The sequence below is a fragment of the Gracilinanus agilis genome, chromosome 2 (assembly GCF_016433145.1).
Source record: "Gracilinanus agilis isolate LMUSP501 chromosome 2, AgileGrace, whole genome shotgun sequence".
NCBI classification, from domain to species: Eukaryota; Metazoa; Chordata; class Mammalia; order Didelphimorphia; family Didelphidae; genus Gracilinanus; species Gracilinanus agilis.
The window spans coordinates 271304632-271322213 of NC_058131.1; the positions used below are offsets into that span (position 1 = coordinate 271304632).

The 17582-nt window shown below is 36.3% G+C and overlaps 1 protein-coding gene across 1 annotated transcript in view; it reads left to right on the plus strand.

Moving 5' to 3' along the window:
* LOC123233611 (lipocalin Can f 6.0101-like) overlaps positions 1-16240 on the plus strand; it is a 29715-nt gene extending 13475 nt beyond the window's left edge. The window contains exon 7 of the mRNA XM_044659675.1: positions 16111-16240. Coding sequence (XP_044515610.1) covers positions 16111-16240 — 130 coding nt within the window. The remainder of the gene's footprint in view (positions 1-16110) is intronic.
* Positions 16241-17582: the final 1342 nt, after the last annotated feature.

The following is a 17582-nucleotide window of genomic DNA, read 5'->3' on the forward strand; positions in this document are numbered from 1 at the left end:
ATTTTGCTCAAACCCTGAACCTTAAACTTGTGTATGTCCACCCGCCTCATATGTGTTTCTTGTAGACAACATATGGTGGGATTTTGGTTTCTAATCCACTCTGCTATTTGCTTCTGTTTTATGAGCAAGTTCATCCCATTCACATTCAGAGTTATAATCATCAGTTGTGCATTTGCTGACATTTTCGAATCCTCCCCTCTTCTTACCCCCTTTTTCCTTATACTTTTTCCTTTTAAATCAGTGGTTTGTTATTGAGCCGCTATCCCTTATCCCCTCCCTTGATTAACTTCCCTTTCTACCCCCTCCCTTATTTTTCCCCCCTCTTTTTGTTTTTAAAGGCCTTATGAATCCCCTCCCTCTTCTCCCCTCCCTTTTTTTGACCTCCCCACTCCCCTGCTCCCCTTGGTATAAACCTTTCTCAGAAGGGTTAGATAAGAGTTTTATGGCCCAATGGATAGTATAGCTACTCTTCCCTCTCCAGGTTGATTACACTAAGAGTAAGGTTTGATCATTACCTCTTAATGCTCTCTTCCTCTCCTTCTTATAATAGTATTTGTCCCCTCTCCCTCCCATGCCCTCTTTGTGTGTAAAAGAATATCCTATTTTCTTATTCACTCAAGTTTCTCTTGGTGTCCCCTGCTATTCACCCCCTCTTTCCCATCCCCCATGTCATCTTAGATTATTTAGTGTTCCACCCTCACCCTGCTAATTATTCTTCTGATTACTATAATAGTGAATATTATAATAGTGAATAGAGTTCACTACAGAGAATTATACATAAAGTTTCTCTACATAGAAATACAGATAATTAGATCTCACTGAGGCCCTTAAAAAGGCAAATTTAAAAATTATAAGTTTTCTTTCTTTCCCCTCTGTATCTTATTTACCTTTTCATGTTTCTCTCGATTTCTGTGGTTGGATATCAAACTTTACATTTAGCCCTGGTCTTTTCTGTGCAAATACCTGGAATTCTTCAATTTTGTTGAATGCCCATACTTTCCCTTGGAAATATATAGTCAAATTTGATGGGTAGTTGATCCGTGGTTGCAGGCCCAGCGCTCTTGCCTTTCTGAATATCGTATTCCAAGCCTTGTGATCTTTTAGTGTGGAGGCTGCCAGATCCTGAGTGATCCTGATTGGTGCTCCTTGATATTTGAATTGTTTCTTTCTGGCTTCTTGTAAGATTCTTTCCTTTGCTTGGAAACTCTTGAATTTTGCAATTATATTTCTGGGTGTTGTTTTTTCTTGGTCAAATGTCACAGGTGTTCTATGAATCCTTTCAATGTCTATATTGCCCTCTTGTTGTAGAACTTCAGGGCAATTTTGCTGAATTATTTCTGTTAGTATGGAGTCCAGGTTTCTATTAATTTCTGGTTTTTCTGGAAGACCAATTATTCTCAAATTGTCTCTTCTAGACCGGTTTTCTTGGTCTGTCACTCTCTCATTGAGATATTTCATGTTTCCTTCTATTTTTTCAGTCTTTTGGACTTTGTTTTATTTGTTCTTGTTGTCTTGAGAGATCATTAGCTTCTAGCTGCTCAATTCTAGCCTTTAGGGACTGGTTTTCAGCTATAATCTTTCGGTTTTCGGCTATGATCTTTTGGTTTTCGGCCATGATCTTCTGCTTTCGGCCATAATCTTCTGGTTTTTCGGCTATAAGCTTCTGGTATTCCTTTTCAATCTGGTCATTTCTGGTGTTCAATTTGGTTATCAGTTCATTTGGTTTCTGAGCCTCACTTTCCAGTTGCAAGATTCTACCTTTTAAACTGTTATTTTCTTGTCAGATCTCTTCCATTTTCCTCAAAATCTCAGTTTTGAACTCTTCCATAGCTTGTGAGCAGTTTTCCTTATTTGAGGAGGGTCCAGATGCTTGTTTGTTCTCCTCCTCTGTTTGCTCGGTTGTCTAGATTTTCTCTGTGTAAAAGTTGTCGAGTGTTAAAGACTTCTTTTTCTTGTTGTTAATCTTTCTCTTCTGAACTTCCTGAGACTGGGTAGCCATCGTTAGCCCAGCAGCTTCTCAGGTTTATCCTTGCGCTCAGGGTCTGTCCTCAGTCAAGCCCCCTGCTGGATCCCCTTGCTTGATTCCCTGCCGGAGGTTTTTTTACAAGTCTCAGGGCACTGCTTCCACAGTTGTACACCCATCTGCCTCCACCCACGCCTCCTCGGAGTCTGCGCTCTGAGCCTGCCTGAGCTCTGCTCCCACGCTCTGCGCCCTAAGCCCGCGCTCAGATTTTGGGTGCGTTCTTTGGCTTTTTTGGGGTCCCAAATCTTGTTGCTCTCAGGAACAGGCCCCGGAGCTGCCAATGACTCGATGGGTGCCCCAAACTTGCTCTATTTCTTTTTAGCTGGCCTCAGTGCTACAGGTGTTGTGTATGGAGGGGGTGGGGGTGGGGGTGGGGTGGTTGCTCAGCCCGCAATTTAGTGAGAGCTGTTTCACCCCTTTATAGCATGGAAATGCCTCGATTCCATGTACCTTCCACGCTGTGCCCTGTTGTGGGGTTCCTCTGTTCGTCTGTACTTGTTTTTATGTCCCCTTGAGGAGTTTTGTGTGTTTCGGTCAGGAGAGGTTAAGAGCTGCTTCTTATTCTGCCGCCATCTTAACCTGGAAGCCTGTAAATAGGTTTTAAATAGGTGTAAATAAGGTGGACTGACTGATCAATATTTAAATACAGATTACAAGATCCTGGAAATTGTTATATGACATTAAGACCTAAGGCTATAAGGCTAGAGACACCTCCTACATCCATTCCTTCTATCTGTGAAAAAAAGCAGTTATATTTAACAAAACTGAGCCCTGAACCTAGTTTCCTTTACTCTGGAGTTTGCTGTTGACCCCACTAGTCAAATACATACATTAGCAGATTATTTCCTCGGTGCTGAGCTAAATTTAAATCCTCTAGAACAGAGGACACTTTATCCCCTTAATGAACTAAGTGGATAGATACTGACAACTGGAATGTCTAACTTCAATTTCATTGTATTATCCTTCCAAAATAGATTTGTTGCGTATTTCTGGAAGATAATGGAACTTAGATTCCTACAATGCAGAAATTTTTGAGTAAGTGATATAATTTTTTGCTAGAGAGGTGGAGATTTAGCAGGAGTCCACAATGAATAGCTTACTGGTTATTATGTAGCCTTAATTCAGAGATACAGTACATAGAAATTAAACATATATTTGAAAAGAAAAGACATATAAAGAAACAATTGGAACTCTACAGATATACATATTCACAGATGTACATACACATAAAATCCAAGTACTACCCATCTAAGTTTCTCCTTTATCCTCTTACTTTCCCTCACATTTCTCCAAATATTTCTTATACATGAAAGTCTTGTCTTGCTTTGCCTGTGTCTGTCTCCTTAGTGTTTGTTTTAAATTCAGGGAATTGTATATTTGGAATTGGGAAGATGCCATTTAAAAGTATGTTATAGGGGCAGCTGGGTAGCTTAGTGGAGTGAGAGTCAGGCCTAGAGACGGGAGGTCCTAGGTTCAAATCCGGCCTCAGCCACTTCCCAGCTGTGTGACCCTGGGCAAGTCACTTGACCCCCATTGCCCACCCTTACCACTCTTCTACCTATGAAACAATACACCGAAGTTAAGGGTCTAAAAAAAAAAAAGTATGTTATATATTTCCTATGGACATGTGGGGACTTTGAGACTACATTACCCATGATTCCAATGGGTCTTAGGGCACCAGGACGCCAAAGGTCCCCAAGCAGGGAGCAGTTTAAATTCAGAGGAGGGGCCTAAGGAAGGCCTCTTGATCTTCTTGAAGGGCTGACTGACGTGTGGAGAGGATGGGCTCCAGCTGTAAATATGAAAGATAGGCACGGTCATATATATGTTACCAACATGGCCATGGCTTTAATTAAAATACTAATTTCTATTATTATATCAATCTTTATCATTTTTAATCGTAACATTACCAGCCATTTCATCAGACTCCAGATGCTCCAGGCATCTTCTTTGGCCACTATAGTTCCATAAACCTTGTCTTGCCCCTTCTGGGTACCCTCCTTTTCTTTCCAGACACACAGCTACCTCACTCTTGGGACAGCTTCCCTTGAGGCTGTCCTCTATAGTCAATAATAGTGACTCTGAATGCATTCTTATAATTAACATATATTAACAATACTCATAATCCTTACATTATTCCAGTGAGGCTGAACCATACCACCCACCTCAGTTGCCATTGGTTGTTTTGTTTTGTTTTTTTGGAGGAGGAAGGGTACATTCACTTTATTTTTATTTTTTAAAGCTATTTTATTTTTCCAATTACAGGTAATAACAATTTTTCATATATGTTTTCTGAAGTTATAATATCCAGATTGTCCCCTCTCTCCCCTCTTTACCCCTCCCAAAGATGGTAAGCAAAGAGATCTGACTTATACATGTATTATCATGCAAAAGATATTTCCATATTGTTCATTGTCAAAAAAGAATGCTTCTAAAAATACCACCCCCCCAATAAAAACACAAATAAACAAAAGTGTAAAATAGTATGCTTTGATCTGCATTCCTATTCCAACAGTTTTCTCTGGACATGGATGACATTCTTTGTTATAAGTAATTGAGAATTGTCCTGGATCATTGTATTGCTGAGAGTAGTTAAGTCTTTCATAGTTGATCATATACAATACTGCTGTCACTTTGTACAGTGTTTTACTGATTCTGCTTATTTCACTCTGCATCAGTTCATGTAAGTCTTTGCTGCTTTTTATGAAATCATCCTGTTCATCATTTCTTATAACACAATCATATTCCATCACCATCATATACCACCATATATTCAGCCATTCACAAATAGATGGACATCCCCTCAATTTCCAATCATTTGCCACCACAAAAAGGGCTGCTATAAATATTTTTGTACAAGTCATACAAAGTCCTTTACCCTTTTTTGGATCTCTTTGGGATGCAGCCCTAGTAATGGTATTATAAGGTCAAAGGGTATGTACAGTTTTATAGCCCTTTGGGCATAGTTCCAAATTATCCTCCAGAATAGTTGGATTAGTTCACAATTCCAAAGACAATTTATTAGTGTCCTAATTTTGCCATATCCCTTTCAATACTTATCACTTTCCTTTACTGTCATATTGGCTAATCTGATAGGTTTGAGGTAGTACCTCAGAGCTGATTTGATTCAGTTGCCATTGTTTAAGCCCTCTTTATCTCCCAACTGACTTCTCCCTTTTCCCTTTCCCCTTTAACATAAACCTCTTTCCCTATATTTTACTCTAAAGCTTCTCAACCTTTCTTCCACTGTGATCTCTGGAATTCTTGCTCTATTGGTAAGAAACTAATTTTCATCTTACACATGTTTATTGATTTTTCCGGGAAGATGGTGGTTTAGACTGAGTGAATCTAAAAACCTCCACACCCTTACACACTGAGATAGAAAACAATGCTCTTTGAGAAGAAAGAGGACCAAATCTAATAACAGGACAGGGCAGGGAGAACCCTACTGCAGCACAACTGAAGAGGTACTTCAAGAAAAAGGCTTCAATTCTTGAACTGTCAGGTCTGAGGGCTTAGAAGGGAAATCCCAGGATGCCTGTGCCATGTGCTGTGTGGAGTCTCCTGCTGCCTGGGAAATCTCAGGGCAGGTAGGCACACTGGTCTGGAGAAAAGGCCTTGCTGACACCAGATTCAGGGAGTTAAACACAGGCACTGGAGAGGTGACTGGAGGAGAAAACCAGAGAAACACAGCAAAAACGCCCAGAAGACGGTGGCTTAGAGAGAGTCAAACCCCAGAGCGCAGACAGCTTGGCTTCCTTATACCGAGATAGAGAACACAGGGTTTCAAGAGGAAAGAAAACCAGATCAAACACAGTGGATAGCCCAGGGGGACCCCACTGCTGGAGCGCTCAGTTCAGCAAAAAAAAAAACACTTCTTCTTGTCACCCCACCTTTTTTGTTTTTGTTTGTTTGTTTGTTTGTTTGTTTGTTTTTCCCTTCCCTCAAGGCTTTGAGGTTTTAGCCTCAGGGCAGACTAATTCAATCCATACAGATTTAATCCCAACAATTGGACAGACAAGAAGTCTTCCAAGGGCAGAGAAAGTAACTTACCCCTGGGGGAAGATCTTTCATCAAAGATCATTAAATAAATCTGCTCAAATCAGCAGAACAAGGAAGGGAAAAAACATGAGCAAGCAACAGAAAAAGAGAAAAGAAATAACAATTGACAGCTTCTTTCAAGGAAGTGAAAAGAGAGAAAATGAAACAGAAATAGAAGAAGAGGAAGTAGTTCCAGTGAACTAGACACAGGCTTTTGAATATCTCAAAATTCAACTTCAGGAACTTAAAAAGCAATCAAGAGAGGCTGAAGACAATTTGAAAAAGGAAACACATGAGCTAAAACAAGAAAATAAAGTATTTAAAACCAGAATTGGCCAGCTTAAAAATGAAGCAAAGAAGTTAAACAATGATCTACAAAGAAAATCAGACCAGAAGGAGAAGGATGACCAAAAAGCCAGGGATGAAATTCAGTCTTTAAAAAACAGAACTCAACAACTAGAAGAAAATGACTTCACAAGGCAGCAAGAATATATTAAACAAAATTTAAAAAATGAAAAACTTGAGGAGAATATGAAACATCTCATTGATTCAGCCAAAGATCTAGAGAACAGAGCTAGAAGAGACAACTTAAGAATTATTGGCTTACCAGAACATCATGATAAAAGAAAAAGTTTAGATAACATCTTACAAGAAATTATCAGAGAAAATTGCCATGAAGTTCTCAAACAAGAGGGAAAAGTGGAAAGTGAAAGAATCCACAGATCACATCCTACATTTAATCCACAACTGACAACTTCCAAGAATATTATAGCCAAATTCAAAAACTACCAGACCAAGGAAAAAATACTACAATCTGCTAAAAAGAAGTCATTCAAATATCAGGAAACCCCAATTAGAATAACACAGGATCTGACTGTATCTACATTGAAGGACTGGAAGGCATGGAACACCATATTCTGGAAAGCAAGAGAACTGGGTCTACAACCAAGAATCAACTGTCCAGAAAAACTGACTATATTATTGCAGGGGAAATTATGGTCATTGAATAAAATCGAGGACTTCCAAACATTCATCAAAAAAAACAAAAAACAAAAAACAAAAAAACGGATTTAAACAGAGATTTTGCTGCCCGAACCCAGAACTCAAGATAATCAACATAAGGTAATTAAGAGAATGGGGGGAGGAGAAAAATTCTTTTCTTTAAGGGACCCAACAAGTTCAATCAATTTGTATCACAAGAAGAAAAGAAGATATTGGCAAATATTAAAAATTTTTATTACCAACAGAGTAACTAGAAGAAGTTTACATAGAGGGAACAAGGACAAACTGTATAGGATGAAATTTTAAGAGATATATAAATATGTATATATATGTATATATGTATGTATAAATACATACAAAACTAGGGAGAGAAGAAGGTAATAATAAGAAAAATAGGAAAACAAAGAAAAAGGAATAAATTTATATTCCATAAAGAAGCTTGTGGGACCAACAGGGAAAAATAACAATACACTGTAAGGGTAAAGAGGTTAGAGAGAGGAAATATTAAATACTGAAGTGCATTGAAATCAACTTAAAAAGAGAAGAACAATCAGATCCATTGGGGCAAAGAATTGATTCAAGCCCTATAGAAAAGTAGAAGGATAACAAATGGACAGGTGGGAAGGGAAGCAATACTAGGGAAGGAGAGGGTTAGGGGAGGAGCACGGTGTAGCTTTCAAGAACAATAAGAGGGGAATAAGAAGGGAGGGGGGAGAAAGGGAAGTACAACAAAAGAGGGGATTATAGGAACTAATTATAAACAAAACACTGGTATAGAAGGAAACAGTGAAAGAAGAAAGGACAGGACTAGGAGAGAGAATCAAAATGTCTGGGAATACACAGTTGATAATTATAACTCTGAATGTGAATGGAATGAACTCACCCATAAACAGAAGCAAAAAGCAGAATGGATTAGAAACCAAAATCCTATCATATGCTATCTACAAGAAACACACATGAGACAGACAGACATACATAGAGTGAAAATGAGAGGATGGAGAAAAATCTATTGGGCTTCAAATGAGAAAAAGAAGGCAGGGGTTGCTATCATGATCTCTGTCAGAGAGCCAAAGTAAAACTAAATAAGGTTAAAAGAGATAGGAAAGGTAACTACATCATAATAAAAGGCAGTATAAACAATGAAGAAATATCAGTACTCAATATTTATGCATCAAACGGTATAGCTTCCAAATTTCTAAAGGAGAAGCTAGCAGAGCTCAAGGATAAAATAGATAGCAAAACTATACTAGTGGGGGACCTCAACTTTTTCCTATCAGTTCTAGATAAATCAAACCAAAAAATAAATAAGAAAGAAATAAGAGAGGTGAATGAAACCCAAGAAAAATTAGAATTATATTATTATATTATTAGAATTATATTAGCAAGTTAGGGAGGGCAGAGGTTAATGAATTGGGCATGCAACTTAAAAAAATAGAAAATGAACAAATTAAAAATCCTCAGATAAAAATGAAATTACAAATACTAAAAATCAAAGCAGAAATTAATAAAATCGAAAGTAGAAGAACTATTGAATTAATAATAAATAAGACTAGAAGCTGGTATTTTGAAAAAAAAACAGATAAAATAGACAAAATACTGGTAAATCTAATAAAAAATGTAAGAAGAAAACCAAATTAACAGTATAAAAAAAGAAGAAAAGGGAGACCTCACCTCTAATGAAGAGGATATTAAGCCAATCATTAAAAATTATTTTGCCCAATTATATGGCAATAAATATAGCAATGTAGGTGATATGGATGAATATTTACAAAAATATAAATTGCCTATTTTAACAGCAGAAGAAATAGAATACTTAAATAATCCAATATCAGAAAAAGGAATTGAACAAGCCATCAAAGAACTCCCTAAGAAAAAATTGTCAGGGTCTGATGGATTTACAAGTGAATTCTATCAAACATTCAAAGAACAATTAATCCCAATAATATACAAATTATTTGATATAATAAGCAAAGAAGGAGTCCTACTAAATTCCTTTTATGACAAAAATATGGTACTGATTCCAAAGCCAGGTAGATGAAAAACAGAAAGAAAACTACAAACCAATCTCCCTAATGAACATAAATGCAAAACTCTTAAATAGCATACTAACAAAAAGACTCCAGCAAGTGATCATTAGACTTATCCATCATAATCAGGTGGGATTTATATCAGGAATGCAAGGATGGTTCCACATTAGGAAAACCATCCACATAATTGACCATATCAACAAGCAAACCAACAAAAACCACATGATTATCTGAAAAGATGCTGAAAAAGCCTTTGAAAAATACAGCATCCATTCCTATTGAAAACATTGGAAAGTATAGGAATAGAAGGACCTTTCCCAAAAATAATAAACAGTATATACCTAAAACCATCAACAAGCATCATATGCAATGGGGAGAAATTAGAAGCCTTTCCAATAAGATCAGGTGTGAAACAAGGATGCCCATTATGACCTCTATTATTTAACATTGTACTAGAAACATTAGCAGTAGCAATTAGAGAAGAAAAAGAAATTGAAGGTATTAAAATAGGCAATGACGAGATTAAGCTATCAGTATTTGCAGATGATATGATGGTCTACTTAAAAAATCCTAAAGAATCAACTAAAAAGCTATTAGAAATAATCAACAACTTTAGCAAAGTTGCAGGATACAAAATAAATCACATAAATCATCAGCATTTCTATATATTTCCAACACATCACAGCAGCAAGAGGTAGAAAGAGAAACACCATTTAAAATCATCCTAGACAATATAAAATACATAAGAATCTATCTGCCAAAACAAACACAGGAATTATCCTGACACAAATACAAAACAGTTTCCAAGCAATTAAAAAGTAGATCTAAACAATTGGAAAAACATTGACTGCTCATGGGTAGGATGAGTTAACATAATAAAAATGACCATTCTACCCAAATTAATTTACTTATTTAGTGCCATACCTATCAAACTATCAAAAAATTTTTTACTGTTAGAAAAAATTATAACAAAGTTTATTTGGAAGAACAAAAGATCAAGAATATAAAGGGAAATAATGAAAAAAAAACATGAAGGAAGGTGGTCTAGCAGTACCAGATAGTAAACTATACTATAAAGCAGTGGTCATCAAAACAATATGTTACTGGCTAAAAGGCAGAAGGGAGGATCACTGGAATAGGCTTGGGGTAAGGGACATCCACAAAACAGTGTATGATAAACCCAAAGAGCCCAACTTTTGGGACAAAAATTTACTATTTGGCAAAAACTGTTGGGAAATTTGGAAAAACAATATGGGAGAGATTAGGTTTAGATCAACATCTCACACCCTACACCAAGATAAATTCAGAATGGGAGAAAGACTTGAATATAAAGAAGGAAACTGTAAGTAAATGAAGTGAACACAGAATAGTATACTTGTCAGATCTCTGGGAAAGGAAAGATTTTCAAACCAAGCAAGAGTTAGAAAAAATTCAAAATGTAAAATAAACAATTTTGATTATATTAAATTAAAAAAGGTTTTGTACAAACAAACCAATGCAACCAAAATCAGAAGGGAAATAAGAAACTGGAAAAAAATCTTTATAACAAAAAATTCTGACAGAGGTCTAATTACTCAAATATACAAGGAACTAAATAAATTGTATAAAAAATCAAGCCATTCCCCAATTGATAAATGAGCAAGGGATATGATAGGCAATTTTTAATATAAAGAAATCAAAACTATCAATAAGAACATGAGAAAGTGTTCTAAATCTCTAATAATTAGAGAAATGCAAATCAAATCAAAACAACTCTGAGGTATCATCGCCTCACACCTAGCAGATTGGATAATATGATAGCAGGGGAGAGTAATGAATGTTGGAGGGGATGTGGCAAAATTGGGACATTAATGCACTGATGGTGGAGTTGTGAACTGATCCAATCATTCTGGATGGCAATTTGGAATTATGCCCAAAGAGTGACAAAAGAATGCCTGCCCTTTGATCCAGCCATACCATTGCTTGGTTTGTACTCCAAAAAGACCATAGATAAACAGACTTGTACAAAAATATTTATAGCTGTGCTCTTTGTGGTGACAAAAAACTGGAAAGCGTGGGTATGCCCTTCAACTGGGGAATGGCTGAACAAATTGTGGTATATGTTGGTGATGGAATACTATTGTGCTCAAAGGAATAATAAACTGGAGGAATTCCATGTGAACTGGATAGACCTCTAGGAATTGATGCAGAGTGAAAGGAGCAGAGCCAGAAGAATGTTGTACATAGGGACTGATACACTGTGGTAAAATCAAATGTAATGGACGTCTGTACTAGCAGCAATGCAATGACCCAGGACAATTCTGAGGGATCTATGGAAAAGAATGCTACCCACATTCAGAGGAAGAACTACAGGAGAGGAAACACAGAAGAAAAACAACTGCTTGAACACTTGGGTTGATGAGGACATGATTGGGGATGTAGACCTGAAAGGACCACACCAATGCAACTATCAATAATATGTAAATAAGTCTTGATTGATGACACATGTTAAAACCAGTGGAAATGTGAGTTAGCTATGGTGGGGGAGTATGAGGGGGTGATGGGGAAAGTAAAAACATGAATCATGTAACCATGGAAATTTTTTCTAAAAATAAAAAATATTAATAAAAATCATGTTTATTTTCTCACTTCCTTCATCTTTTTGTACTTACTGAAATCTAGCTCCCTCCTGATGATACAACTTTTCCATCCACCCTTTGATGTAATGACTGTACTTTCACTCATCACTACTTATTCCACTCCCTACCTCTGACAAAATGATCTTGGTAAGGGTTTGGAATACTCCTTGTTCCCCAGCTGCCACTTCCATGTTCTCCTTCTACCAAAATTTTTCAGTAACTTCTACTTCTTTGAGGTTTATTTAATATATCTGTAAAACTTAACCAAAATTCTGGTGGCTTTTATTTATTGATCTGTCAATGCAGTAGCTGACTTTGATGCCATTTTTATCCTCATTTATAATGTCCAATAATATTCTGAAAACAACATGCTAAAAAGTATGAGAGCATGCACACAGTCCTGTTTCATATTACTGATGACTGGGAAAGCATGAAAGCATTGTTTATTATCCAGAATTTGTTCAAAGATGTTATCATGAAACTGGCATACAATACTTATGAACTTCTCTGAGCAAACAAATTTCACCATGTCTTCCACAGGCCCTTATGACTGACAGTATGAAAGGCCTTGATCAAATCAGGGAATATTGTGTACAGACCTCTATTCTGGTGCTGCCCATTCTTCTGGAGTTGTGAGACAGCAAATATCATATCAACCATTCCTTGACCTTTCCTAAAGCCATACTGGCTCTCAGGTAAATGGCCATTTTCCAGTAGAAGGATTAGACTGTTGAAGAGGATTCTAGCAGGAATCTTGCTGGCAGTGACTAAGAAAGTCCTCTGTGATTGTCACAGGACAACCTATTTACTTTTATTCTTTAGAATTGGAAAATGGAGGCAGCCTTAATCATCTAGGGGATAATCTCTTGCCATATCAGCCAGAAGATATTAGTCAGCTTTTATGTGAATAGCAGACTCCCTGCATTGTAAATCTCAGCTGAAATGGAGTCATCACTAGAGGCTTTGCCACACCAGTGATGCCAAATAGTATTCAAAATTTTTTCAGTTGGAGGTTTGGCTAGAGAGAAATACTGACTTTATCATAAGGTCAATGCCTTCAACCTTAATTAACAATGGTCCATTGAAGAAAACATGGAAGTGCTTAGTCCATCTCTATAAGATGTATCCTTATTCCTGATCTATGTGGTTCCACCAAGACTGAGTAGTTTAGATGACTGAAGGTGTTTGGCTCATAAATAGATTTCAGGGAGTAGTAAATGTATTTTGAATTGTTACTGTCACCATTAAATTTCATTCACCTTCTTACTGAGCCAAGGATCCTGCATCTCTCTAAACTTTGATTTTATTTTACTAAAAGCAAACAAAGAAACAAGAATCTTAACTTCTATCTTGAAATCAATACAGTGTGTTGGCCACAAGGCAGGAAAGAGCAGTAAGGGCTAGGCAATGGGAGTTAAGTGACTTGCCCAAGGTCATACAGCTAAGAAATGTATGAGGCCAGACTTGATTTTTTGAACCCAGATTTTGAACCCAGGACCCCCCATCTCTAGGCCTGGATCTCAATCCACTGAGTTACCTATCTGGCCCACTGTACTGTACTTTTGATGTAGTTAAACATTGCCTTGTTCGAGACTATAATCGAACGAGTATGTGAACTATACTGCTGGTAAATACTGGGTTGTTCTCATTTTTCATTTAGTTCTTCTGAATTTCTCTATTATTGTCCTCAGACCACTACTGATAAACGCCTGTGTTCTGTCCCAGATGAATAAATATGGTGTAGTACACCAAATCTCAGAAAGCTGCTTCCTTTCTTCTGCTCAACTGTTGCCAACTGGGTGGTGTTGGAGCTTACTCTGCAAGTTAGTAACATGACTATGGAGAAGTTCTTTAATATGTTGACATTGTTTTCTGATATTCTTAACCTGGGGCTACCATTTTTTGTTGAATACAAATGTTTAGCTTTGAGAGAATAAGTCTATATCAGTCCAACACTCTGCTTAGCACATCATCTTTGTCATACTCACATCCTACCTGTGTCTTCTCCTTACAGTGACATAGTCTATTAAATACCAATAATTGTATTGTATATCTTGCAGCAAGAGAGCATCCATAATGTTTTACTGCATTTAGGTAGATGAAAGATATTGTTGGTAATGAGGTCATGACTTGCAGAAGTTTTCAGTTGTAAGTGACTGTTGTTATTGTTATCTCCTATTTCATTCCTTCCAAGGACTCTGCTGTGTTTGATAGTCTGTACCCACTCTAGCATTAAAGTCATCCTGAATTAAATATTTGTCCTCTTTTCACACATTGATGATGAGGGTCTTCAAGTCTTCATAAAATTTTTCTATAACCTCATCAGGGTTTGTCATGGAAACATAAGCATTGATGATGGTGATCTGGAACCTTCTTGCAAATAAATGGCAATAACATTCTCATGAACTTCTCATTCATTCCTTTTGGGAGGCATATAAGTTTATTGACTAGAATTAGATTTGATTGCAAAATCTATACCAGTACTACACTATTTCACAGTGTTCTTCATTATGGCAACACATGTAGAAGAATATCTATCTCCAATTTTAATAAGCTGGTCTTCATTTGTCAGCCTTGTTTCACTAAAGGCTGCTATTTTGATATAATACTGACTGAGTTCTCTCAGAACAAGAATTCTTGATCTACTGGAATATAGTTTATCCATCAGTGTGAAAGCATTCCATGTACCAATGATGAGTAGAATCATCTTCACAAGTTTTTGTACATTTTTTCAACCATACAGAGGGATCCCCACCTGCTTAGGTAATCAAGCCAGAGTTAAGTGAAGTAGGTGATTTTTAGGGCACCTCCCTCATGCCAAGAAGTGAGAAGTAAGGTAATTAAAAAGGCTGCTCAGATACCCAGTGGTTTGTCCCTCATGTAGAGGATGTTCTCCCTCCTCACTTCTGCATCAGCTTCCCTGGGTTCTTTCAAGATTCAGCTCAAAAAACATTTTTTGAAGGATGCTTTTTTTGATCTACCCAGATGCTAGTGCCTTCTCCTCTGAGATTACTTTCCATCTACTGTGTACATGTCTTGTCATTTACATGTAGACTCCTCCATTAGAATGTGAGATCCTTGAGGGCAGGAATCATTTTCCTCTTCTTTGTATCATCAGCACTTATCATGGGGTATTGGCATATTGTAAGAACTTAATAAATTCTTATTCACTGGTTGTCTGAATGATATAAGTAGAATTAGATCTCAAATCCCTAGTTTCAGTTTTTACCATTGTTTTTTTCATTAAACCATATTATCTCCTATGGGGCATTCATAGTGGAAGAGCTCATAGTACACTTTTTTGCTATAAAAGATTCTTCTTAGTGTCTCCATTTTCTACCTTCCAGTATCTCCTATCCTCAATCCTTATCAACTACTAGGCACCAAAGTAATAGGCAGTAAAACTTAGAGTCAAAGAGGATTGAGGTGACTTTGGTGTTATGTGAAGGCCTGTATTATATCCATTTGTGATACTCTAGGAAACTTGACTATTTTATCAATCTCTGTGTAATTCATGATTGAAACACTTTTCCAATTTCCATTTTTCCTTCCCTTCACATTCTTGTGTATTATTACCATCTGGAAGATACAAAAAGTATAAGAATTTTTTGGCTTGTTTAGTCTCATGGAATTAATATAAATAATGCTGCTAAAAGTAATTCATATTTACCTCAGTGGGGAGGTTAAAAGATAATTAGATAATTATAGTTCTTTAATTTATGGGAAATAGTTCAAAAGAGGGTCAAGGCATAGCAGATCCAAGATAAGCATGAATATTGACATTGTAGGAAGGTGCAGCATCCCTAGCTGATGTTCCTGTCAGGGAACACTAGTTGATAATATTGTCTGGGAGAATCTCTTATAATCTTGAGGCTTCAGGTTTTACTGAATGATGAGACAAGAAAGTACATCTACCTTCTAGGGCAACTAGGTGGTGCAATGAAAAGAGTGCTGGACTTTAACTTAGGGTTAAATATGAGTTTAAATATGGTGTCAGACATTTACTAGCTGTGTGACCCCGAGTACATCATTTAATCTAATTGCCTTAGTTTTCTCATCTGTAAAATTAGCTAGAGAAGGAAATAGCAAAATATCCTAGTATCTTTGACAAGAAAATCTCAAATGGAGTCATGAAGAGTTGAACGTGAAACAACAAGAACATCTAGGTACAGATTATTATGAATAAAAAAATCTCAGTAAGTTGTCACACTATTCAAAGTTGTACTATATGTTTCTATTGGGCTAAAGGAAGCTTTAATATTTTATATAATTGTAATTTGCATGAATTACATGTGAACATTTCATAGTATTCATTGTTCTCTTTACTTGGGACCCTCGTGATGTACCCAAACTGTTCTATTTCTTTTTGTGTCTTTCATAATGGTGCAATACTTACTAGGTATCTTCTGCAAATGGCCTGTGTGAACAACTGTTCCAATAGCCAAAGTGAAGCTGAGAGTGTAGATCTTAACAAGGGTACTAATAGCCTCTGCGAAGTTGATATTTCACAGCTTTCTAGGAGCATCTGAAGTTCAGGAGCATTAATAACATAGGATAAATATTCGATTCCATGTACTTTAACAAGTAAAGTGAGTGTGCTATTCTTTATGGGTCATGCAAAGTTTTCAAAAGGAAATTTTTATCTTAATGGAAATGGAGATAAAGCAGTGGAATAAATTAGGATAATCTTCAAACTTTCCTTAGATTAAATTAGAGAAGATAAAATCTGGGCTATTTTCTAAAGTATCAAAAAAAAACATTAAGAAAAGTTCAGTGGTGGGTAATTCCATTAAGCCATGCTCTTACTATTTTTTAAAATAAATTTTCTCATTTTAGTAGTTTAGGGCTTTGAGCTCCACCTGGTGGGTTACCCAGAGAATATACTTTAATGGGCTATTTAACCTTGACTTTAGGAGGCACATAGAATTTGCTCATCTATCAACTTTCCTGCTTTTAGGAACAATGTAAGGTTAATATTGTTCCTATTAATATTGTTGCTTAAATCTGTCTTGGGAAGCAACATAGGGGCTTATAGCATAGTATAATAAAGAAGGCTGTGAAGTAAAGTTGGGTTGATAATTGAATGAACTGAAAAATGAGAACTACAAGTTGGTTGCTATAAACTGGTTGCTATAAGCCTACTTGCTGGTTTTTATCCCTTTCAACCCTATTTCTGAGAAACAAGCAAAAAGCTGAACTTCCAAGAAGATAACTGACAAATGAAGATACCAGTTTTTAAGCAATAAACAACTAAAGTAGAAAAATGTGGTTAAACACACACACACACACACACACACACACACACACACACACCTTTTCAGAAACATGTCTACTATTCAAAGTGGTATAAATCTGTATAGATCCTATGCTAAGGCCTCTACTAAATGTTGTGATTGCATTCAATGAACTTCTTTTGAAACATCATACTTAATTGCACATTAAATAAAATTCTAAGTGCTATTCATTCTTTTCAGCTTATACTTTTGTAACCTATACAGTCTCAAAACTCAGTGGTGGAGATGAATGCACATTTTTGCTCCTGTTTTTACATTTTTATTTTTTGTAATCATTTGTTTTTACATAAAATATATTTCTCAAAATATTATTTTTCCATCCCCCCTAGAAAGTCATATCATATAAAAAAGAATTTAAAAAGACAGAAAAAAAGTTCTTCAAAACTAACCATTATATCAACCAAATCTGTCAATACATGCGGTGCTCCACAGTTAGTTCCCCACTTTTGTAAAATTTTCAAGATATCTTTTTTTACCATGATTTTAATTTTATTTCTAGATTAATTAGACAAATTCACAGTTCTATCAACTGTGTATTGGTATGTCTGTTTTTCTACACCCTTCCTCACTGTGGAAT